Source organism: Uloborus diversus, chromosome 2, assembly GCF_026930045.1.
Source record: "Uloborus diversus isolate 005 chromosome 2, Udiv.v.3.1, whole genome shotgun sequence".
In the NCBI taxonomy this organism is placed as follows: Eukaryota; Metazoa; Arthropoda; class Arachnida; order Araneae; family Uloboridae; genus Uloborus; species Uloborus diversus.
The window spans coordinates 107525976-107552892 of record NC_072732.1 but is presented as its reverse complement, the minus strand read 5'-3'; the positions used below and the strand labels follow the sequence as shown (position 1 = coordinate 107552892).

The following is a 26917-nucleotide window of genomic DNA, read 5'->3' as shown; positions in this document are numbered from 1 at the left end:
ACATCCAAAGATATTGCTTTTTTATTTAAAAGTGATTGTTAATATTTTCCCATGCCGCACGTCTTTCGAAAGCTTGCGATGTGGTTTGAGAGCTCAGTCTTCTCTCCAGGTTTTGCTTTAACTCAGTAGCTTTTGGGTTCTATTATTTTGTTTTTGTTAGTGGCAATTTGTTTCCTTTCTAACAACTGTCGTCTGCATATTTGTACTTAACGTCCATAATGTGCCTCGGTAGCGCATTGGCAGCGCGTCAGTCTCATAAACGTCCATAATTTTGTTACCGATGGGTCTGTCTTTGCTGATCATGTCATAACTTATCTGAGGTTTGAACATTTGAATTTTGAAAAATTAAATAGAAGCAGGGAAAGATGGAGGAATTATGTGGCAGTTTTTTTTTCATGTGACATCTTTCCTCTCGCTTTCTTCTACACACATTTATCTTTCTGCTAGAGCTATAGACAGCTTCTTTTATTTAAAAAAAAAATACATGGGTATTTATTTTTGAAATATTGTGAAACATTTGTGATTTCAAATTCCAAGTTGTTACAAACTTTTTTCTCAGCTATTTGTATCTGCATCCTTAATATTCTGCTAGCTTTTGAAATGTTTATCTTCATTGGGTTTATCCCTCAATTTAAATGTTATACTGTACTTGAGTGAAGAAAAAATATTACAGCACTATTTTTGTGTCTCAATGATGTCTCATGAGGTAACTTATGGTTTTCAATTTTATGGTTGGTGCAGTACCAAATCTACGATTTTTCCGAATAGATTCAAAAACTTGAAATAGCTGATATCGAGTTTCAATGAAGGGAAAAAAAAAACAAATGGGGTCGAGAAACTCTCTTGGGGATAATGCTTCCCCCACAGCAACCGGTTTGATGATGCACAAACAACATTGTCAGATCTACGATTTTTCAGAGACAAGGCAAAAACTTGAAACTACCGCCCATACTCATCTTCCTTTGCGGTTTTCTATTCTTTTTTGTGGGGTTGCAATGAAAAAAAAACTCGAAAATGAGTTGAATATGTTGCCTTCTAAAAGTTGCCACCCGGGGCAATGACCCTGATATACCACACCCCTACTAGCAAAATTTCTTGCATCAATCTTGACAGATCTTGATATTATACTGACGGCATCAATATTGACGTGTTTCATACTGCATAAAGCTTGCATAAGGATTAAAAAGCAATTTTACAATAACAACACGTATGCAACATTGCATTCATCTTAAAATATCAATATTGATATTACCTTACAATAACAACATTGCATACATGTTGAGGCCGTCAAGATGTATTGATTTCATGCTGTCGCCGTCAAGTTAATTAGTACACAATAGAACAGGTGGACCTTCGTTGATACTTGCGCATGCGCACAGTTCTTTCTACATAGCGTCTCTCGCACTGCTGGCACATCTTCCTCCTTCGACCTACGATTCAGTCGGTTCAGAGGAGCTGCATGTGGCGTTGGCGTTGCGTTCTTTAGGGTTTGTTAAGTTGGTTGCTTAGTTATAAGTGTGGAATAGTATTGTTTTAGGAATAACTTATGAATGACTGATAACTGCATTTGTTTATTAATATAGTTAAACAAGTCATATCGCAGACAATGTGCGATCAATGTTAGAAATGGTCGAAAATAACTTTTTTCGTCACTAGACTTTGAAACAAGGGACATGAAGCCCAGAATTTCTTATTATCACTTCAATCTCATAAGTAAGATTAATTTTATTCAATGGTTATTTATGTTATTCTTTAAGATAAATTCATGTGTTTTGTCCATGGGATATTTTCAATGCTGACATCCATTTGGAAATGTACTTTATTGTATTTATTTACGCCCCCTCCCTCTCTGATGTGAAATGATCGTTTTTCTTTGTATAAAATGCGTACATACCTTTAAAAAAAACTATTTAAGTTTCTTTGGAATTTAAAACTTTTCGTCAAATCATTAAATTAGATTTACAGTTGCTTTAAAACTAGCAAAACTTTAGCGAGTAAAGCGGTTTTTACTGCAATTTTAACTATTTCGCCAAATAAACAAAAAAGACATCAAATAATATCTTTCAAGTGTAAAAATAATTCTGCAGCTCTATTGTTTATCGCTAAACTTGACCAGCGACCACGCTATCATAATCCATCCGTCTAACGAAAAAAAAAAAAACATCCCGTGGAACATTCAAAAATCATCGTCAGAAAAAAGAAGAAAATGTTGTACATTTCTCTCGGATAAAAACAAATCAAAAGTTTCTTTTCTTTAAAAAAATCGCCAAAACAATGAATTACATTAAAGGTTGCCTTAAAACAACAATCCTAAACTGAACCCCTGCTCAGCGCCTAACGTGCCAAGCGACCACGCTACCGGAACCCAGCCTTTTTGTGAGTGAAGCGGATGTTTTTTCTTTGGCAATAATAAATGTTTCGCCAAACAAACAAAGAGGTATAAAATCACATTAACAGTAGCTTTCAAATCTTTATATATTAAGAGCTGCGTTGTCCGGTCTACCTTGAGAACAAAAATTGTGTCAAGTGACATATATTAAACAATGAATTAAAAGAATAACTTAAAGAATAACTTAATAAAAGAAAAAAAAAACACCATGCAAAATTACCCTTCCAAACAATGATGACAGATATTAAAATACTTTTAAGAAATTAAAATGCGAAAGATGGATTTTAAAAGCGTAACCATGGAAACATGAAATAAAATAAGTTTAAGAAATCAGATGCAAAGGATTCAAAAAGCGTAACCATGGAAACGCGAAAATAAAATGGTTGACAACCTGAATCAAAATGACATATTTCGAAATTGATTTAAAAACGCTTGTAACTTTTTTTCCTTTGAAGATAGAAGCTAATTTTTTCGACCAAAGGTCGAGAGAGATCTGGAGTAAAAAACCTCGTTTTTTCCAATGCTGTCAAAAAGAAAACTGTGGGACAATTCCTTCACTTTTCATTGATAGATTTAATGAAGAAAGTTTTGTCTAAATTTCAGCTAAGCCTAAAAAAGTTCGAGCTAAAATCGCAAATTACTACCGCTGTAATTAAGTTAGAGCATTGAAATAAATTGTTTAGAACGCAGAAAATTCTACCGTTTTTAGCCATATATAATATTAATATGTGCAAGTAATTTTTCACCCCTTTAATAGCCAATAATAGGCAATTTACGTGAAATTAGGGCCTAAATTTAAATAAAAAAAGAACTATTTATCGGATTTTTCGAATTACAGCCTATGTTACTCAGTAAGAAAGCACCTTTCCTATAGTGAAAGAATTTTTCAAATAGGTGCTGTGGTTTCGGAGATTACCTCGAACATATAAACACACAAAGATCCGCCCTCTCTCTTTATAATATTAGTAAAGATTAAAAGCATGAATTTAAAAAATAAGTCAAGTATTACGCAAAACGAAGAAACTTTCATTTTTTAAATTAAATTGCGAGTACTATGAATACCTTTATATGAATTTCTGATCAGATGTCAGCTTTAAGGAAATATTCTTAGGATAGAAAACTATCTTGAAGAATAACAGAAATAATTAAAGAATGAAATTTAATTCTCGAGTTTAAAGTGAAAATAATACAAATAAATAAATAGATAAAACACCTTGCAAACGTGCTGATTTCATACTGTCATGTCAATGTATCCTGACTCTTTCCTGTCATATCAATACCTATGCAATATTACAAAAGCAAGATCATCTTGCCTAGACCTTGATTTCATGCTGTCATGACAACATCTTGATATTATCCTGTCACATCAATACGTATGCAAGATTACAAAAGCAAGATCATCTTGCCTAGACCTTGATTTTATGCTGTCATGACAACATCTTGATATCCTGTCATATCAATACCTATGCAATATTAGAAAAGCAGCCTACCTTGATATTTTCCTGATATTATGCTGCATACACCTTGTCAGTCAATATCTGCAGCCTGCTGACAGCATAAGTGGAGTAACATAACAACATTGAGGCAGCATTAATGCAAGATGATTTTTTTTTTGCATGCCAACCTTTATGCAATACTGAGGCAAGATATTTTGCTTACTGGGACGGGACACGGCAAAACAATAGGAAGAATTTTTGTGCATACATTCTACTAGTATGTTGCTCAAAAATAAAAGACAGTATGATTTTTCGTAGAAATTTAGTAGATTTTTTTTTCATTACTCAGATATAGAAGTTCATTCTTTAATTTTGAAGTTCAAAATGAGCTCCTGGGTGTTCCTATGCTGATTTGAAATCAATCCCCCCCCCCCCAAACAAACTTACCTTGACTTTAAAACTAACTAAAGCTTTAAAAAGTAGTACAGTCAACTCTTGATATCTTGATAACTTGAGTATTCCTTTATCTCTGAATTTTCATTTGGTCCCAGACTCCTCAGAAGGCTGTGAGAACTTCCAATAACTCAAGCTTTAAACAACTTGAAGGTTTTAGCCGATCCCCTGAGCCTTCAAGTTATTGAGCGCTGAATGTCTACCTAAAATTAAAAAAAATAGCCCATTTTGCTGGTGTAGAGCAGCTTATAAAGTTGTTTACAGATAGATAGTTGTTACATAGATAGATATTTGATATAAAGTTGTTTACAGAAGTGATATTAACGATATGTATATTTACATACAAAATCAACAGATCATTATTTTCTCATAACCCTACAGTTTTCTAATTTTTCAAAATTTGTAATTCTTTGAAGTCCTTAAACTTTTTCCAAAAATAGCAATGGTGACGAGCCATCTATAAAGAAAACTTGAATTACACTTCTAAAAATATAACAACATACAGTGAAGCACTGTTTATACTTTTCTTTTTTATATGTTTCTATAGATTATAGATTTTTAAAATTAGTCCCTGCATAGTTTAATATACCTTAACGTATGCATATTATACGATTTTTCATTTATATGCTTTTTACATACAGTCTCTTCAAAAAAGTATAAACGGTGCTTCACTGTAAAATAAAAAAATGAGTAGTAATTATAATAATTAGTCATTTTTGCATTTAGGGGACCAACAAAAAATTGATGAAACCAAAAACGTTTTCTGATCATTCTTCATTGTAAATAGCTGTGAATTAGAGCTGCAAATTTCAGAAAGAAGTTTTGCTTACTATGTACAGTTACTTTTTATATTTTTGTGAAAGTAGTACTTATACTCACAAAGATATAAACCTTTCTTTCAAAAATAGGAATTTTAATTAATGGTTTTGAGCTCATAACATGCAGAATTTTCAGTTATCCACTACCAAACTTTGATATTTGACAAGCCTACAAAGAGCCTGAAAACATTTTACAGCCTACAATAGAAATATAATACTAAAATTTGAAGTAAAAATATAATACTAAAATTTGAAGTAAAAATATAGAAAAAGACAGTAGACGGCCAAATATTTCTGGAGAATCACAAATGAAAGTTGACATTCTCCAATTTCAGTCTTGCACGGTAATTGATATGGAAATTTATATTGAATTGTGCTTCTTTATTGGTTTAAAATTTATGTGTTTTGTTTATCGAAGAAAATTATTTTGGAATGTTGTCAATTTTATTATACTTTTTAAAAATGCATATATATTTTAATTATTTGTTAATTTGTTTTTTTTTTCTTTTTAATCTAGGTAATATAATATGAGCCTGTTTTAACCGGAAACGGACAGCTTCCTTTGTGTGATCATGACCTCTAGGCCAACTGTTGCCATCATAATCATAGGAGATGAAATACTGAAAGGTCAGACAAAAGATACAAATTCTCATTTTCTTTGTAAAGAATTTTACAAATTGGGCATTAGTGTGTTGCATGTCTCTGTTATTCCCGATGACATTGATAACATAGCAAATGAAGTATCTTCACTTTCTGAAAAATTTACTTTTGTGCTGACATCTGGTGGCATTGGACCTACTCATGATGATGTGACATATGAAGGGATTGGCAAAGCCTTTAATGAAAAATTAATTCTGAATAAAACTTTACAGCTAAAGCTTGAGCAGCTGTGCCTAAGCATTGGACTGAATGAGTCGGCAGCATTCAAAATGTCCCATGTCCCAGAATCTGCAGAAGTTCATCACACCATGAGTAATAATCGCAAAACATTTATTCCAATTGTATCAGTCAGGAATGTTTTCATTTTTCCTGGCATCCCATCATATCTTGAGCATGCATTTACACAATTGAAATCATTATTTTGCGAGTCTGCAGCTAAATATTTCACCCGCAGTTTATATCTAGATACCAATGAATTTCATATTACAGATATTTTGAATAATGCTGTGAAGGAGTATGAAGGCAGAGTTAAATTTGGATCATATCCTGACCTCGATTCCAAGTATTACCAAGTGAAATTAGTACTTGAAGCCGATACTGAACAGGCTATTATGGATGCAATAGCGTTTTTACGAAGCCACTTGCCTTCAAATGTCGTGACTGGGAAATATCCTCCTACTTCTGTTGATGCAATGAAAGAAATGTTTAGTTTGTGCGATAAAAAAAGCCATAATTTTGATAAAGAATTGAGCGATTCTATTGAAATGAGTATGCAAGTCCTTCAAGAGTGTTTTAAAGCATACCAGATTGATGATATATGTTTGAGTTTTAATGGTGGAAAAGATTGCACTGTGTTATTACATCTCGTTTTTTTATACTATGCTAAAATGTATCCCAAATCAAATCACAAATTAAAAGTTTTATATGTTCGCAGCAAACAGCCGTTTTCAGAGATTGAAGATTTTATTCAAGTATCTGTACAGAGGTAAATATTCTTAAGCTATACCTTTCAAATTTGAGAAGCTATGAAACAGTTTTAATTGATATGCAGCCCCATTCTTTTACAGAAAAATATTTAAAATTTAACGACACCCATTACTCTGAAAAAAAAAATTAGAGGGGGTAGCTTTGGTGGGGGTACCATTGCTCTTGGGGTGCCCATCCCTCCAGGAGTAAGAGTAAACCCCATTATGGCAGGAAGGCTGCCCCCCCAAGTGGGGAGACACCTCCCCGGCAAAAAAAAAAAAAAAGGAAAATGCCCCTTGAAATACGGCTTTCTAAATATTTCAATGATGCAGGCTGTGCCATGACCCCAAGTTGGGCACCCCTGGCTATGAGAGTGACTATTTTAGAAATATATAGTTGTAAGCAGCTGTATTCTATACTGTTCCAAAATGTTTCCACCTCCTTAAAAAAATTTTTACTTTTTCAGTTTGAAAATACTTTAACTATACTTTGATATGGTAAGCATGAATAGAATTATAATGTTTCAAGGTGTCACGCTGGACAAAGAAATAACAAACTTCGACTTTGTTGGCTTGTGAACAATGAAAACAAACCAAATAAGTATAAATTCTTCTTAGTGCCCAGAAGTCAAAAACCTTTTTTTTATTGGAAAGTACCTTAAATCTCTGAAATTTGTGTATGAAATATATACACTTTGCAATTTGTGCTGTTCAACATTAATGTTCCTATAAATTACTTCCTGTTGACAACAAATTACTTCAATTAGAATTTCTAGTAAAATATTTACTTTTTCCCATACTCTAATCCCATGTGTGATCAAACTACCAATTTTCTTGTATGATTACAGAATTTGGTAAATAATTTAATCTGTATTAAACAGAATATTTTTTGAAAGAAATATTTTTTGAAAATTATAATCATTAAATTAAATAAATAAATTAGTAAATAAATGTATTAAATATTTATGCAATGTTTGAGTGATACCTTTCAGAGTATTATTTGTAGTTTATTTTTTACATATGTCTAACAGTATTTCTATTTAGTGATAATATTTCTTTTTTAGGTACAATTTAAAGTTGATAACTTATGATGCTCCAATTAAAGAAGCATTATGCAAGTTAAAAAAGGATCATCTAGAGATAAAGGCTGTTTTGATGGGCTCTCGGCGGACTGACCCTCACTGTTCAAATCTCAATTCCTTTGAAATGACAGACAGTGATTGGCCACAATTCATGAGAATTAATCCCTTACTACACTGGAGTTATCCCCTTGTTTGGAAGTTTCTTTGTGCTTTGGAAGTACCTTATTGTAGCTTATATGACAGAGGGTAGGACATTTAAAATTTCATATTTTCTCCCCAGACTTTGCGTACGTTTTCTAATAGTCTACCCAAAGTATAATGAGCCATGTTGTCCAAATAAATTGACTGCTATAATGAGGTCAATGTTACATTAATGTACGAGATATTGCATGTTGTTTATTCATATTTCTAAATACAGGAATAACTTTTCAAAGTTATACTTCACTTTAAAAGATAACTCTGCTTGTTCATTTTAAAACCTTTTATTACTTCATTGTTTAAAAAACGTGTTCTCTGCAAAAAATAAATAAATAAATAAATAAAATAAATAAGTGAATAAAAATAAAACTGAAATATTTTAGTAAAAGTAAGATAGCCCATATAAGAGCATAAATATCTGTTAACCGTACATTTGTCCTTTAAAATCCTGGTGGATGGGAAAGGTTAATATTAGAATCAAAATTTAAAAAGATTCAAAATTGAACCGATAAATTAGCTTTATAATACAGTGCTTGGTTTGGAAAAAAAACGCAAAAGTTTGAATGTGTCTCATGTTTCATTTAACACAAATAGGTAGTGTTAAATGGCATATGTTCTCTACATTTCATTTGGCCTGAAGAGATAAGTTCTTATTGTTTCTGTTGAGAAGAAAGTTATGAAAAGTATGCTTGTAAAATTGTGTTGCCCAATTAATAGCAAATTCAGTAGCTTCTACTTTTGACTCTTGATGAACTACTCTAGAAGTTTGGTAAGACCTCATTTGGAGTATGCTGTTCAGTTTTGGTCTCCTTATCTTAAGAAAGATATTAATGTATTGGAAAGGGTTCAAAAACGGGCTACAAGGCTAATAATTGGATTTTGTCATTTAGACTATGTTTCCAGGCTTAGAATGCTAAAAATGTACAGTCTTGAGCAAAGAAGAGACCGAGGGGACATGATTCAGTTGTTTAAATTTATTAAAATGAAAGAAGTTACGGGGCTAAAGTTTAGCCCTGAAAACAGGACAATGGGTCATTAATTTAAGCTATTTAAATCTCAGGATAACATGGATATTAGGAAAAATTATTATTTTAGCAGAGTAGTGGAACAGGGTGGCGACAGATCAGGGAAATCAGGGAAAAGTCAGGGAACTTTATTAATCATCGAAAAGTCAGGGAAATGTCAGGGAATTTTGAAAAAATAGCAAAAAATCAGTCAAAATTGATTTTATGAAGATTTTTTTTTTTGCTTTACAAAATTAAGTACTATAATTCCCTATGCGTTTTCCGCGAATTATCTGTTCAAAAAAAAAAAAGTAAAATTAATGAAGTGCGATTATACACTGCCGCATATTTGTGCATCTTTTTTCCTCAACGTCAAAGTATTGAACCTTACTTATTAACCACAGGATGAACTTCCTAAGATTGCTTCTGTGTCTGTTTGGTTGTTTATTTTATCTAGCTTGAAATTTCCTTTCAAGCTGTCAATGCTACGTAAAATAAACACTCATACAGGCAAAGAGGAAGCCTTTATTAATGCCTTAGCTCCTTTGCCTTTATTCCATTGTCTCGAAGTAATTAGCGTACTGTAATCACAATTTCAAGAAGAAATCTTTGGTTTTTGAATTAATACTGGTAAAAGCTTAAAAGTTATTACTTCTTCGCATTTTTAATTTAATTGCTAAAATTGAACTTTCAATTTAAAAAAAACTTTGTTTTTTGCCGTTATACTATTTGTTGTCAACGCAGATTATAAAGGTTTTTCTTTTTTTCAGACTTAAGTGATTCTTTTATTTTATATAACCAAGTTGTTTTCTTCTATATATATAAAAATGAATGTTTGTCTGTATGTCATCCATGAACTCAAAAACTACCCGGCAGATTTGGCTGAAACTTTCACTGTATGTTATTTTTGGTACTGGGAATGTTTATAGACCAGTTCGAAAAAAATCCGATCAGTAGTTCCTTTTTTATTCCAATTTAAGTCACAATCCATTGGATAAATACGAATAAAATTATCGGCTGCAGAAATTAATTCGCGTGAAAGATCTCATTGATAAGAAGTTAGCTGTTGCCATTTTTCTTGAGTTTGAACAAATAAATTCTTTCTTTATTGTTTTATGGCTTTTCATGCAACGAGGGATTTAAAACTTTTTCTATTTGATATGTTTAGCGATTGATTGATCTTGCAAACTGCGTGAATACAAAATTTGAGTATAGTCACGGCTTCACTTGATACCTGGACCGATTATTATGAAAATTGCTATATATATGTATTTTTCCACAGAGAAGGTGCATAATATGCTCATTGAAGCCACTCGCCACCAGGTGGCACTGCAGAGTAGCAACTTCTGCCCCGTTCAACCGATTGTCATGAAAATCAGTATAATGATGTATTTTTTTGTTGGCGTAGCAACGCGCGTCGGGTACACCTAGTCTTTTATATATTTTGAAATTAACTAATTGCTTTTTTTTCTGTTTTTTTCCCCCTTGCATTTCAAAGTTGTTTGTTACAAAAGCAATCTAAGACTTTTTTTCGTTGCATACTGAAATCATTTGAAATAGAGTTAACTTGTGTACTTAAGTAAATATCTTTATTTTTTTTTTATTGTTGAAATGCTGTATTCATTCATTAAAACGTATGTTCTTGATTAGAGAAAAGCTCCCTATGATGGATGTCAAATGGTTTTATCTGTTTTGCATAAATATGTCAATTAGTTACATAAGAATAACTATATTACTTCTATTCTTTCACTATTACTTGTTATTCTTGCAACAATTATTATACTGTTTGAAAACTTAGTTCAAAATAATTTCAATTACTTTTTAGTTCTATCATAAATACACATATGTTTTTAAGAGTGATTAAATAGTTTCTTAAAATTCTCATGCTAAATGGTTTCTGAAAGTATTTTTTTTTTAATTTTTTTTTTTAATTCTCTATAATCTTTCCATGTAGAAAAATTTAATGTAATGTTTTGTAGGTTTTTTTTCCAAAAAAATTGACTTGATATGTTTTTTTTGAAAACCATTTTATTAAAAAAGTATCATCTTTTTAAAATATATCTTTTGTTCAACAACTTTACACAACTTAAAACGTTTAAAATACTGCATTTTATACAAACATACAATAGATTTCAAGTAGAGCAAAGAAAGAAAACCATTATCATTAGTAATGTAAATCAGGGAAATCTGGTGAACTTAATCAGGGAAATCAGGGAAACGTCAGGGAACTTTTTTTCACAGTTCCTATCGCCACCCTGTGGAACCTTGAAACAGCTTACCGGAAGAGATGGTAACTAGCAAGGGAGTAGATAGTTTTGAGAGGGCCATTGATCTTCACTGGGGATTGTAAATTGACTAGGACCAGTCTAGCTGGGCCTAGAGCCTGTTGCTGCTCGTCACATTTGTATTTGATCTTAGCAAGCCTAGTTTTAGAATAAAGATTTAAGAAAATTCTTTGTAAATGAGGTTTCAACACAAAAGTTATATAGGTTTGAAAAAACTTGTTCCTTTGTTTCATTTTATTTATGTATGTTTAGGCAATTGAACCAGTTTTTAAAACATTTTAATTCTTTTTTTATAATATGATTAATTTCAGATACACCTCCTTGGGTTGCCGTCATAATACTCTACCAAATGCTCTTCTTAAAAGTGTAACTAAAAGTGGTGAAATGTTTTACCTTCCTGCTTATTTATTAAAGGAACCTGAACAAGAAAGAGAAGGACGAACTAATAAAGCAACTTAATAAGTAAATATTTCCTTAACTATTAATGTTATGAAAAGCCCTTTTTTTTTTAAATTTAGTCTTTGATACAAGATTGTATCATTATGTTGTAAGTATTTAAAGCAGAGTAAATATTTTCATTCATCCAATAATTTTCTATCTTCGACACAATAATACGAAACATAGCTGGAAAGTTTCAGTAATTTTAATGCCAAAAAATGCTCATTTTCATAATAGATTGAAACTTTCTTTTAAAGTAACTCACTCTTGTTCTGAGAGAAAATTTGTCATTGAGGGAGGAGCTCACTTGATGGAGGTTTCAGAAAAAATGATCAAACCTATGTGTCAAAATATTGTAATATAATTTAACTATGCTAATGCAATCTGAATAAAATCCATTTAAAAGGAGAAGAGAATGAACTTTTACTTTAAACTTTCAAGGTTTCCTACAGTTATATGCATAATTTCCTAAAATGACAGCTCCACTCAAGAGGACATTAAAATTGAAAGAACTCGGAAGAGAGTTGTTCTAAGAAATGGGGTATGGAATCTCGGTCAAAAAGCAAGACGTCATTCTATTCCTGTCTCAAAAGAAAGAGATATGATACTCGCTTTACTTTTCAAAGAAGCAGTAAAACCAAACTGAAACGCCGGATTCGTATAGGAAAACCCACCTACCCTAGTGAAGATCAAGATTATCGGTTACCACTTCCCTAAATTAAAAAAAAAAAAAAAGCTGGCTACTAAAATATTATTTTTTTTCCACCCAGTCACCACTATCCACAATGCCACTTTTGTTATCATTAGTCATTTTGATCCTTAGAAATTTTACCCCAGCAACCTGTCTTCAGTACAAGAAGTATGGCATGGTGAGCCATCTTTTTTTTCTTCTAATGGGGGCTACGTGTTTTAGGCTATTTAGCCTTTTAGCAGACCTAGTGTGATCCCCTGATACGGCATCTACTCTTTCATGTGCCACCATTAAAGCGCGGATGTCAGTGGCATGAATAATTTGGACAGCCAGTTTCCACCAGATGGAGGCACTTGGGCTCTCTTTTGATGCGAAATTGCACTAGGAATTTAAATTTGCCGAAGGAATTCTAAGCCAAAACGAATGCCCAAGGGATCTTTTACCTGCCGCATAATCATAGAACATGGGTGGTAACGATTTTTTGCATCTCAAAAATCCACCGACTGGCCACCCCAGGTCAGAACCTGGGTCCACAGGCATAGAAAGCCATCGCCTAACCATCATGCCACCAGCCGGGCTAGTGAGTCATCTAAAACTGAGGGACATGGCAAAGTGCAAGTTGATTGGACCCAATCACATGGTTGACAATGGCAAGAGACTTAGATATCTGTGATACAACTGTTGCTACCAATCCTGTCTCGAGTTTAAGGCAGGGCATTTTGCAGAAAGTATTTACTTTGTTCCTCCAAAGCAATAAAATACCTTTCCATTAACCTATAACATTGCACTCTACCCTCTCCCCTCTTTAGCTTTTGCTTTCCTTTTTCTGCGTGGAGATCTTGAAATCTGGGTTGAAAAAGAGTTTTGAATATTTTTTTTTGAAAATAGAGCAAAAGCAAAACGCATGCAGTCATGTAAAAAGTCACACAAAGAAAATCGTTCAATATGTCTTTTATTTAAAGATAATTTTTTTCCTATTTTCTAATCACTGAAGCAGCTAACTAATCTGTGAATTATTTCTTTACCTTCTGTAAGTTTTGCCTGCAGTATGTCCCAAAATGTTCATTACCATTTTATATAGCAAACACTATTTTCATTGCATTTATCTTTTTTTAATTATTTAATTTTATTAAATCTTAAATAAGTATCATAATTAACACTTGGTTATGCAGTTACTGTTAGTACCATTAAATTATTATTTTAAACTGTATTTTAAGATATTTCTTATGTTTTAGCAGCTACTTAAAGCATTTTTTTCCACAAAAAAAAAAAAAAAAAAAAGAGAGAGACTGGAAAGGAAGGATTGGCAACTGATAAAGTGGTGATGTATGTGTCTCCTAGGGGCCATGCAGCAGGGAAATAATCTGTTTAACAAACACAAACAATAATGCATCACCTTTGTAGTTTAAGTGGTTAAATGATGTAACAGAAGTTATTTTTGCTGGAAGAAAATTTATTCGTTTTTGGACAGAAACTATTTGAAATGCTGGCATAGTAAAGAGCTAGTTTGCATTAAATTAATAATGGTAAATTTTGTGCCATTAAATTTTGGGTGTTGTCAGGCCCGGCTCTAGGGGTAGGCGACCTAGGCGGATGCCTAGGACAGCAAATTTCAAAATTGAAAAAGATTTAATATCTGTTTCAGTGCCATAAGATACACAGCTTTAATGTTAAAAAAATAATAATTTAGAGTTTGTACCAGAGCTTGAATATGCAAACACGGAGTAGGAAGAAGGAGAGAAATGTCCTACGGGATGCTGGTGTAAAAGTGGCAACGTTTGTTCACTTTTTCCAGAGGGCGCTGTATGTGCACCGCTCCCGACAATCGCAGCAGATCAATGTAAATGATGCTAAGTTTCTCATTTTTTTAGAGGCAGCTATTAAAGCAAAAAAAGAGAAAAAACTACTGGAAATTGGTTGTAATAAGGGGCCAATATAGTGGACGATGTACGGCTTTCGTCCACAGGAAGTTAGCGCAGTATTTTGATGGAAAAATTTATTTTGTTTTTCATCACCAACTTACCGAATTCGTCTGCTATTAATATTGCGCTGTGCGATGTTTTATTTTTTACAAGTTGGAATGTTTCTATTCCTGTAAATAATTGACGAAATGAGAATGTAGTAGAATTAATAACGTAAATACTGTTTTTAATTAGTTGTAAATTTCGTGACATGTTTCGAGAACTACTTAAAGCAAAATAATTTTTTACTTTCACGACCTTTAACAGATAAAAATAAATGTTAATGTTCTATTCACTTAACTTCAAGCTGATATTGATTATAATAATTTTATTCATGTGTTTACTCACTGCTTAAAGAGAATTGTTATCATTTATTTTTTTTATTATTGTATTTTTTTCGACAACCAAACGGAAAAAAAATCGAGAAACCTAATTCATTCGAAAAATTATACCTTGGAACGCTTTTTTGAGATAGTTTGTGGGGTTTTCTGTTGAAATTAATTATGTGCATTTTTTAAATGAAAAAGGTTTCCCGATTTTTTTTCGATTTGGTTGTAGAAAAAAATGTAATAATAATAAAAAAATAATGACAACAATTCTGTTTAAGCAGTGAGTAAACACGTGAATAAAATTATTATAATCAATATCAGCTTGAAGTTAAGTGAATAGAACATTAACATTTATTTTTATCTGTTAAAGGTCGTGAAAGCAAAAAATTGTTTCGCTTTAATTAGTTCTCGAAACCTGTCACGAAATTTACAACTAATTAAAAAAGTATTTACGTTATTAATTCTACTACATTCTCATTTCGTCAATTATTTTCAGGAATAGAAACATTCCAACTCGTAAAAAATAAAACATCGCACAGCGCAATATTAATAGCAGACGAATTCGGCAAGTTGGTGATGAAAAATAAAATAAATTTTTCCATCAAAATACTGCGCTAACTTCCTGTGGACGAAAGCCGTACATCGTCCACTATATTGGCCCCTTATTACAACCAATTTCCAGTAGTTTTTTCTCTTTTTTTGCTTTAATAGCTGCCTCTAAAAAAATGAGAAACTTAGCATCATTTACATTGATCTGCTGCGATTGTCTGGAGCGGTGCACATACAGCGCCCTCTGGAAAAAGTGAACAAACGTTGCCACTTCTGCATAGTAAAGATTTATCTCCTTCCCTTTAACCTCCCTGTATGCAAAACATAGTTCAGAATTCAACTAGAAAATCAGTTTAATTTCTGGGGCGTCAAATTACGTGATTTAAAAGTCTTTTGAAAATATTAATACATGTTTCATTGCTACAAGATGCACTGCTTTAATATTTAAAAAGATAGTTTTTAGTGTGTACCAGTGCTTGGATACACAAAACCCAGTTTGGAATTTAATTAGAAACTAACTTGAATTTTAAGGGCGGCAAATTACTTGGTTTATTTATCTACTAGCTGCGTTGCTCGGCTTTGCACGGTCTACCGCGAAAATAAAAGTTATGTCAAGTGACACATGTTCAACAATTGGGCTTAAATAATACAAAAAACAAACTGTAAAATTTCTGGGCTAAAAAATGTTTTGTAAATTTTGTTAATGGTAAATCTTTAATTCCTAAATAAATTAAACGCAACCCTCTATTAATAAAACTAAGATCCTTGGTTATTTTCTGTTGGCACTACAAAGAAAAAAAAGGGGGGAGGGAATATGCAAAAGGGGAAATTTTTACCTTAAAGCAAAAACAAGAATTCTATTTGTTCACAGTCGTGAAAAAAAATGGCCACAGATCAAAAATGATTTTATTCACATTAATTTAAACTGAGCTCATTGGCGAACAATAAATTTCTGATTTGATATAGATGTTCCATTGGTCTTAAAAATGTTTATAACTCTTTTCTCGATGATTTCACAGCCTTGGTTTCTTTGAAATTCGAAGGAAATAAATAAACTTGAGGGGCATTTTTTGTGGACTTTCAAATGAGGCCTAAATCAAGAGAATTAGATAATAATTTGGAGTGGAAAGAGCTGGGCCCTAAAATTTTAATTCAAACGGTTCGGTATTTTTTTGTTGTACGATCCCCCTCCTTCTCCCCGACATTCCTTTTCGAGTAGGGTCAGGTGGGGTAGAATGGGTAGTTTATTAATCTTTCAAGTTACAGAAAAGATTTTTTTTTTTAATAAAAACACTCATGTTATTTACAATAGTTTGACTTTCTTTTGGTTCAAGAAAAAACTGAATGTAAACAGTCAGTTTAGTGTCAGCCTTCTTGTAAGTGTCAACTAAAAAAATCAGAAAAGAAAAATTCCATAGATTTTAAGAAATATGTTGAAATTTTTTAAATGGGATGGAATGGGTATAATATTAGGCTTAATGACATAGGCTGTGAAATTAATATTTTTTCCCTTTAAAGGTTACTCTCTGAAGTAATTTTTTCATTTTATCAAAAGCTTTATATTCTGAAATCCTTATCTTATGGAGTTGTTTATGGTCGTTGCACTAAAACTGGTTGGATAGAAGACACAATCTTTAAAGAATGGTTCAAACTTTTCTCAAGGCATCTGAAATGACATGCAAATGAGCTGACCTATGAAACTGTAAAGCATGCTATCGATAACGACATTATCATTTGCCTACCGACTGATACGAGTCATACCATGCAACCACTAGGCAACGGCAGAGCTGACTAAATAAATTGAAATCCAGTCTGATCAAACTTCCATTCCACTAAGCTTATGTTCAAGAACAATATCTGCAGGTGATTGGGTGCTAATTGAATTACATTGTTAAGAAATTTGAAAACTATTTTATTGCTCAAGCTCTAGAATCTTTATACACTTGTGCTTATGTTGTAAAAATTCTTAAGAAGTCTTTGATGGGATTTCTTTCACCTTCCCCAATAATGCGAGAATGGAGATTGAAGAACAGATCATCAAAACCTAAGTCAGCCAATCCTCTATAATCGTGGACATTATACCTTTAATTGCAGTGACAATCATTTCAAAAAAACCTGTTTTTATACCCAGTCCACCCCACCTGACCCTACCCAAGTACCTCTCTGCCAAATTTGGTTGAGATCCAACGTAAACTGTGGATTTGTATAGGAAACAAATAAACACATACACACATACATATATAGAGTAAAAGGGGGCACATGTGAACATGGTGTGTTTTACCAGTCTTATTTCTCAACCAATTTTTTGGAGCAATGAGCCAGTTTATGCTTTTGTGGTGACAACTTCTTTTCATTTTAGCAGGTGTTGTATGTAATTTTATTGTTGTTTTCTACAAGTGAAAACATATTTTAACAAACTAATAACCTAAACATAATCATTGCAAACCATTATACAAAAATTCAAGTAAATTTATGACAATGTCTAAATTTTAAAATTAAATTAAAAATCCTTTATTTTAAAAAATTAGTTCTAAGGTAGGTGATGGGGCACTTAAAACAACAAATAGGTGCACATGTGTACAGTTTCCATATCCTCTCTGTAATGTAAATATTAGTGTAGGGTCATTATAAGTTTTAAAAATGGTGAAAAGGTTTATAATTTATATTTTGCTGCAGTCAGTTTGTACGTTTGTTGTTAATTATTTTTACATTATTGAAAATTGATTATTACTTATTTTATTATTATTTTTATGTTTTTAATTCTTTTGTTCCGAAATAGTAGGGCAACAATTTAGTGTTATGTAATATTTACAAGAAAAAAAAAACATTTTCCTTTAACGAAAAACTGAAGTGTAAAATAATTTTAAATCTCATCATCATATTCTGTATGAAGCTTAAACTCACTATACAACAAGAATGAACTTCACATAATAAAGTATTCTTTGCATTAATTTCTCGCAGTGGCGGCTCGTGCCTTGAAAAAGTGAGGGGGCCAGATCATGGGTGCACTCCCCCCCCCCCCCCAGTTTTTGAAAAAAAAATATATATATTAATCTTATGGTTATATTCATGATTGCCGGCAAGTTGGTGCACTTTCACCCCCTGACTTTCAAAAATAAAATTTACTTACTCAGATAGGAAAAACCTACAAAATACATCACGAAAAGTTAATCTCACGTTTATGTCCAGCATGCTTTCCGGCACTGCAGCACGCCTCCCTTGCAACATCGGTAAGGGGCTACAAGGGTGGCACTTTCACCCAATGGCTTTTCAAAACAAATAAATAATTTTTGAAAAGCAATATTAATCTAATATTTTTAATAGTAATATTATTTTTTATCTTTAAATAACTATTTATTTTGGATGAGTAATATTAATTTTATTTTAAGCAAGACCAAAAGTGCAAAAATATTATGATCAGAGACATTTGTAAAAATTATAAGCAGAAAAATAATGATTTCTTCTCTAAATTGTCATTATAGTACGCTAATTACTCGAAGACAAACAGTCAAGAAATGAGCAAACGGTCTAATCTGATGCAAATGAAAGCTTCTTCCTTTACTATATGTTGTTTATTTTACATAGCCTGAATCGCGTAGAAGAACATTCCAGCTATGTAAAATAATCAACATTCAGGCAGGGTAACAGTCTTGGCGAATCCTGCTGTAAATATTGAGGTTCAAGGCGTTGGTTTTGAGGGGGGAAAAATACACACAGATAATCCGTGGCAGCATATATTCTGCACCTCATTAATTTTACACCTTTTTAATAGAGTAGGGGCTCTGCGCCCTGTTTGCTAACGCTCAACAACCCCCGAAGATTGCTTCGCAATCTTATTTGTTTTGCAAAGATTTAAATCGTCAGTTAGAAAGAAACATATTAAAAATGCATTATGAGCTCCCTTTGGATCAAAAAGCACCCCTTCCCCGGGTTTCAAAATAACTTGTACGAACTTGCAGAGCCATAAGGGCTGAGGGGCTCCTGAGCATTGCAAAACTGCAGTTTTGTATATTCATGGTCTCAGTAATATATAGCTCTTTAGCTATATATATATATATATATATATATATATATATATATATATATATATATATATATATATATATATATAGCTCTTTAGCTCGGGGCTTGAATTGAGTTGAGCCTAAGATTTTCCGTTAAAATCGAAACACTTAAAATTAGTTAATAAAGGAAAGAAGAAACATGCAAATCGAAAAGACGCAACCATGGCAACGCCAAATAAAGCATCAATAATTTTAATGGAGATGAGGATTATTCAAACTTTATTTTTAATGGCTTGTAACTTTTTTCCTTTGGAGATAGAAGTTCAATTTTTCGGTCATAGGCCACGTTAGATCTGGAGTAAAAAAAAGCCGCTCTTTTCAGTCGTGTCAAAAGAAAACTGTAGGACAATTTCTTTGCTTTTTACTGATAGATTTAATGAAGGAAGGAGTACCTTAATTTTAGCTAAGCCTAAAAAAGTTTGAGCTAAAAATGCAAGTAACTCCCGCCATATTTAAGTTAGAGCATTGAAATAAATTGCGTAGAACGCGGACAATTCTACCTTTTCCAACGATGTATAATATATTAATGTGTGCAAGTAATTTTTCACCCCTTTAATAGGCGATAATAGGCAATTAATGCGAAATTCAAGCTTAAAAAATTAATCACAAAAAAACTAATTCGAATTTTAAAAAATAAAACCCTAGGTGCACACCCCCTGGGATTCAAAGTAATTTTGTACAAAATTTCAAGGCTGTAAATGCTATGGGGTCTCCTGGATGCACATCCGCCACAGACTTCCTTCCAGAATTTCTTTGAAACCTTACTTTTATTTACTATAAAGAGATAATCGGCAGATTATACGCATAAAAATGTGGTACATTCCTTTTTTTTTTAAATTTCAAGCATGTATGCACAAAAAAAGGGAAAATAAATAAAATGTTATAGATTATTGTCTGAAAAAAGTGAGAGGGCCCAGGCCCCCTCTGGCCCCTCCCACAAGCCGCCACTGATTTGTCGCATAAGTTTTTTCTTGTCGATCCTTTGATTACAACATGCTACAAAGCTTTAAAATTTGACAGTCAGCAGAATTGTATAATTTGGAAAAGATGCTTTTTTTTTTTGTTGGCAGTTGCGGTACAACTTAAACAGACACAAACAGCTGATATTTGGTTACAAACCCTTCAGTGTAATTGATATATAGGTATAAGTTTCATATTAGTTTTTCATTGAAATATGATGCCTGTCCTGTATTTTTCAATCGTGTTCATATGAACCCTCCTATAGGGGCACATGTGGACAATTGAATGTACAATCGATTCCGGTTAATAGGCCCACATTGGGACAGGATCGTTTTAGCCCTAACAACTGGCTAGTTCGATTAAGCGAACAGGACCGATTAAGCGGAGCTTATCGGTCCTGTTAAGTCAGTTAGTCTCCGCTTAAATAATATCACTTATTTAAGCGGAGGTAGCTTGACTGAACATGTTACGCACAAAACATATAAATGCCCTTATGATTATTGTGAGCCCCCATATATATGGTAAGCATACAGAGAAGAAAAATTGCTGTTTACGAAATTTTTCCATTGAAAAGTAAATTAAAATAAAGCAAATAAACTTTTTATACTCATCCCAGACCAATATGGTTTTAGTCATTCTTCCCAGTTGTCAGTATCGATTCAATTCAACAACCAAAAGTAATTAAAAATGTGAGAGTGAAAAAATAATTGCTAAAAAATACTAATTGGTCATTGAAAGTGTCCAATGAAATGTAAATTGCGTATTTTACAACTAAATTGAAGAAATTTGAAATTTCACAGAAATTTTGATTTCTGCTGAAACAGTGCTGCTATGAAATGGTTGTTTCATTAAACATTTTTTCCTGTAAATATTGCTGAGTTCAATTGAAAGTTACTAGGAACCATTTTTAATTTTTGTTGCACTAACTGTTAGGTTCGTTGACCCACTTGAAACTCATTTCAAGTGGGCAATTTTTAATTTTTTTTTCAATTTGTTCTCATATTCCTTGATCCGATTTAGTGGGTTTTTGGTCCTAATAAGCGAATATTAGGCTTGTGTGTGTAATGGGTATTGTTTTGGTTCTTTAAGATTTGGTTCAAATAAACAGCTGGTCCAATAAACCGTTGGCCCCATTAAGTGGAATTCACTATTTTTTTTAATTCCATAAGGTAACGAAATATTTTTTTTTTAATCTAAAAAAAATCCAGGGCCCTAAGAAAAGACTATTTAATCATGGAGACAGTTTTGCTTTGAAAAATAGATAATATTTTTGGGACATTAAGAAATGAAAAAACATGTGCCCCCTTTTCCCCTATTATTTGTTTTATTTATATGTATATTTTATTTATTTATTTAGTATTTAATTTTTTTTGTTGAAAACCTTAATTTATGTGCCAGTGCCAAGAGACTAGCTGTTTAACATTAATAAAGATCATTTAAATTGTGCTCCCGTTTTTCGATATGCAGAAAATAATTCGGAATTCAACTTAAAACTCAAGTTAAAACTTGCGCAATGTCAATAGGGAATGAGAAATGCACATCATTTTTCAAATGCCATATTGTCTTAATATTTTTATCCGAAAACTCAACTACAAAACGCAGCCCTTATTTCTGCAGGTTTAGATCGTGTTTTGCAATCTCAATCTCAAATTTTAGGTGATGATCCAACTAAGGTGATTGTAACAGTTGCTACTTGTTTAGAGATTCCAAACCCGTCTCGCCATTGTTTTAAAAAATGGGAGGTTATTTATTTAGTTTTGAATTACAAATGAGGGAAAAGGATTACTTTTAATGTACCTGTGTATCTGGAGTATTCGATCCCCGGCAACAATGTTAGGGCTAGGATGTAAGCCAATTTTTCATTTCTTTGTTTATTACCGATTTGTATTTATCTAGTTTCTGCGGTAAAAAATTTGCTCAAAACATTGACAGCTGCCTTAGCATTACAGTTCTGACAGATGAAATTTATACAATTCTGCCTGAGTTTTTTTTTTTTATTAGACACAAAAGAAACTCCCTATGCATTACATAGTATCACATAGGGCCAGAAGGTAAGAGGCACAACAGTACAAAATACACAAAATAAAATGAGCACAACATACAAACAATTAAACAACGTATAGAGACGAAAAAAACACACACACACAAAGGTCAAACAACTGAATAAATAAAACGTTTAAAAGGAGAAAAAGTCCTATATGCTCTGAACCAGAGCAGAAGGAACAGGAGGCCAGGAAACGGACAACTTCCTCGGCTCCCGCATAAGGATTTCTCTCTGGGGGTTAAAATGGTTGCAACGAAACAACAAGTGTTCTGGATTTTCAATATCCTGTCCACAATCCCACACGTTACTAGTAGAAATATTAAATTTATACAAGTACTCTTTGAAATTACCATGCCCAGTAAGAAACTGAGTGACAAAAAAATCAGTTTTGAGGTGTTGCCATTTCAATCTAAAGAAAATAGTGGGAAGGAAGCGCTTGGTTCATTTTCCCTTATTTGAAGACAGATACTCTGAATTCCAATCCTTATCCTGAGTTTGGAAGGGGAAATTTTTTTCAAAATTGAGAAGGCTTCTTTCTAATTCCAGAATCAGTTTAATTTAATCTCTTTCCAAAAAAAATTTTCACTTGCCTAATTTAGCCATGGTTAGTGTGAAGTTGTGTACAATAGGTGGGGGATGTGGTTTGAACCAGGGTATTCTGTTGAAAAGGGTTAATTATTGCCAAAGATGGTGTTTGTCTGTGAAAAAATAGTAAGGAACATAGCTGGGACAAGTGCTATGAAAAGCTGGACCTTTACAGCTGATTCTCTAGCATTTGGTGATTGTTACAAGCATTTGAAAATACATCAATGACATAGGGTTTCAGTTCAGACGAGTTAAAAGCTTCGCTGCAACCGAAGTATTGTTATGTCCCGGGCTCGCTATAGCTAGGTTGGACTGTAATATATTATGTTCACATTTATCTATGCAGCAGTTTCTTATTTTTTAATGTATATTTATTTAAATGAATAAATCCTGATTACAATGTTGATGAATTCATATTGCTTATTAAAGAGCATTCTGTATTATCTCTCTTTCTCAAAATAATTCAGAGGTGCTTACGAGGAAGGACAAGGGTCCTTGACGCAGACTGCGACATTGACATGTTTTAAGGGACTTGATTTAAGTGTTATTTTTCTCTTTTTGAGAGGGACTTTCCTTCTGGGGGTATTCTGTAGCATTTCAGAGTGATGCACCATTGCTCTTCAGGGGATGGACACCTTTAAATAAGTTCAAATCATTATAACCTGTATTGCTTTAAATTTTATGTAGTTTCTTTCAATATCAGCGCTATTTTTTTCTGTGATTATACAGTAGGCGCCAATGTGACCACGGTTAATGTTATCAAAATCACGAAGTCTGGTAATGCATGTTAAAAAAGACTGATATTGTAATCAGTGTTTTCGTTTATTGTTATCACTATTTCATAAACTTTCAATGTTTCCCCTGCTTTTGGTTCCTCAATCAACAGGAATACAAAAGCCAACCCTGACAAGTTTAACTTTCTGTGTGGCATTTCGTGATATTCAATAGCAATGCAAACTTTGTCTTGGAAGAAACAACTGGAAGTGTGTTCTCATTGACCACAGACTGCCCTAAGATGCCTTTCATTCGCACATACAAAACTTCTGTCACTGGACATATCCCTGGTTGCAGAAGATGATCTCCCCCCACTTTGAGAGGATTAATGTAGCTCCGGGAAAACAAATTCCCCTCTGAAAGTAAATAAGAATTCTTTTCGCTGTCCAGTTACCCTAAAAGCTTCAATCTAAATGGTCAAACATTTTATCCATAGAGGAAAAGCACAATGATTTAACTGTTAAGGAAGAAATTAACATTTTAAAACGCTTTGACAATTTGCCCACTTTGAGTCAAAGAAATGCTGCGGCACAGCTAAAAATTTCTCAGCCATTACTTTGTAAGTCCTAAAGAATTGTGATGAGATTGAAAACAAAGCAAACTAAATGAAAATTTAAATAAACGAAACCGTGATGGAAAAGATGGTAAAGTTGAATCTGCTTTGAAACTGTGGTTTACAAATATCAGGGGAAAAAATACAGGAGTAAATAGGCGTATTTTATTTCACCTATTACTATTTTTTTTAAAAATTGCATATTTTAATTTTCCCTTTTATGACTCAGCTATGTCCATTGTGCTAATTTAGGCATTTATAATTTAAATCAGCGCCGTGTCCAAGGGGAGGGTTTTAGGGGTTAAACCCCTCCCTTGGGGAAAAAAATAAGCAAAATGAAGAAAATGTATATTTGACTTAAATTTACTTTAATGAGAAAGTTTGCGTTCAGCGTTTTTATTTTATTTTAATTTTCTCTCTGAAGTTTTTTGCGATTTACAACTACTAAAACCTTACAAACTGATGTAATATTTCGGAAAAAGTATGGCGGACGAACCGCTGAATGATCTACCAATGCAAAGAAAGAATATTGCTTATTGTAAGGAGCTTATGGTGAATTTGGCATATGTTACATCTATGAAGATGCATTAGTGATTGTGCTTGGCTATGTAATTTGCATCTGCAAAGAGCTCTTTCTTGTTTAGTTTATTAAGCATTATTTCAGAACATAACAACCTGATATACATTCTACATTATAAAAGAATTTGTGAAGAGTTTTTAATACTCATTGCAATATACTACATAGTAAACAGATTTAATTAAAAAGAAGCAAGCAAAATTTGATTGAAGCGAATCTGTGAAACGAAGGAATACTTTGGTAACTTGTACAGCTAGAGGTATCCTTGAAGAATACAGCAGTCCTTACATGTGAATAAACGCCATACTGGGATCGGCAATTTGTCGTAAAACTAAAAGCTGTAAGGGGGTTGAATTCTCTCCCCCCCCTACTGGTAAGATTAAAACCCCTCCCTTTATGAAAATCTGGACACGGGCCTGATTTAAATCTGCCTCTAGTTGAGTCATTGTAATTTTAATTTGCGGTTGCAAGAAAAAGAAAAGAAAAAGAACTTCATAATTGAAGAAAAAAAAGATTATTATTTTGTGTCTCCTGGATTCTTTTCGGTTATTGTTATCAAATTGTATTTGTCCCAAAGTGATCACAATAAGCGGCGCCTACTGTATTACATTAATTTTTTTATTAATTATTATTATTATTTTTTTTAAGATTATGACTGAAAATAGTTATGAAAATGAAAAAGTTTCTTTGAAGACACTTAGTGAAATTTGTAACTTCGTTGGAAGTATTTCGGAAAGTGTTATGGAAGAAAATTCTACTGCCCTCATAATTGGAAGCACTGGTGAAATAACTTTTACCAGAAACAGTTGTAAAATTTTATCAGAATCTTGCTGTAACCACCCAATTGCAAAAATTATCTTAAATGCAGCTCATAAGTATAACCAAGTGACTGGATATGATTGTGACGTATTTTTGCTTCTTGTTAAAGAAATTATTGCTTGCATCGCCAGGGAAACAACAAATTCAGAAGAAACGCATTTAAGACGGATATTTTATGTTGAAATCACTGATTTCATTCAAGTATTGCCTTGTATGTTCGAAAAAATTTATCTTCTTTCAAATGTTCAAGTTTTTAATTCTAATTCTGATGTGGACAGCAATTTAAGCCAGCAGTTTAAAAGCAATCTTAAGTCCATTTTATTATCTTTTATGTTTTCTAAATTTTCATTATCTGTTTCTGAATTATTAAGCAGTTTAGTTTGCAGCATGATATGGGATTGCCTAACTGAGTTGAATTTTCTGAAAGAAACATTAGAATATCTTACTTCTTATTTTGATACCTTATGTGTGAAAGTAATAGCGCCTTTAACAGAATCATCCATAGTTGAAGGTTTTGTATTTAATAGAAATGTGTCATTACCAGATAAACCTTTAGAAAATGTTCATTATGTCATGGTTTTAGATTTGTCACGAGATGCTTTGTGTAAATCCGGTTGGAAAATCAATCCTGAATTATTTGAAAATGAATTAGACTATTATTACAATCAGTACAAAAAAGTTCTGGCGTTTTATAAACTAAAAAATATTGTCTTATTACTTTCACCATCTGTAGCTAATGAAGATTTAAAGTCTGCGTGCATGGAAAATAGTGTGATACTTATTGACAGGTTAGAGAAAAAAGATTTTGATTCTATTCTTTTTTCTTCTGAAATTTCAGTTTTAAATAATTTAGCTGATATTGCACAAACTGAAAACATTGGAACCCTCAAGTCGATAACACGTTTAACTTGTTTTGAAGCCACCTATGTTCAAATAAAAATTGATTCATTCTCAAAACATTTTAAACCAAATAACTTTCTTCTTTGTGCTCATCTTGAATCCTTATGGAAGGAATATTATAATGAATGTTTTAATTCTTTAAAAGTTGCAAAAATGTGGTTTCATCCGGAAAGCAGGGATCCATTTTCAAATGAAGGTAAATTACCAAATCTCTCCAGGTTTGAAACTGTAGTTGATGCTTTGAAGCTCGATGTTTTGGCTTTGAGCACTACTGACATGCATGAAATCTCACCGACAAGATATTTTCATAGTGATAGTCATAAGAATTTGAATCAGAAGACTAACTCTGAAATTAACTTGTCATGTTCATCTTTGCCAGTGGG

General features: G+C 32.5%; 1 protein-coding gene across 1 annotated transcript; it reads left to right on the top strand.

The window, feature by feature from the left end:
- Nucleotides 1–258: 258 nt before the first annotated feature.
- On the top strand, nt 259–25936 carry LOC129217220 (FAD synthase-like). The gene is made up of 5 exons (XM_054851496.1): nt 259–320; nt 5614–6741; nt 7786–8049; nt 11602–11752; nt 25464–25936. The coding sequence occupies exons 2-4, from the start codon at nt 5669–5671 to the stop codon at nt 11747–11749; spliced, it is 1485 nt and encodes a 494-aa protein (XP_054707471.1). The 5' UTR covers nt 259–320; nt 5614–5668; the 3' UTR covers nt 11750–11752; nt 25464–25936.
- Nucleotides 25937–26917: the final 981 nt, after the last annotated feature.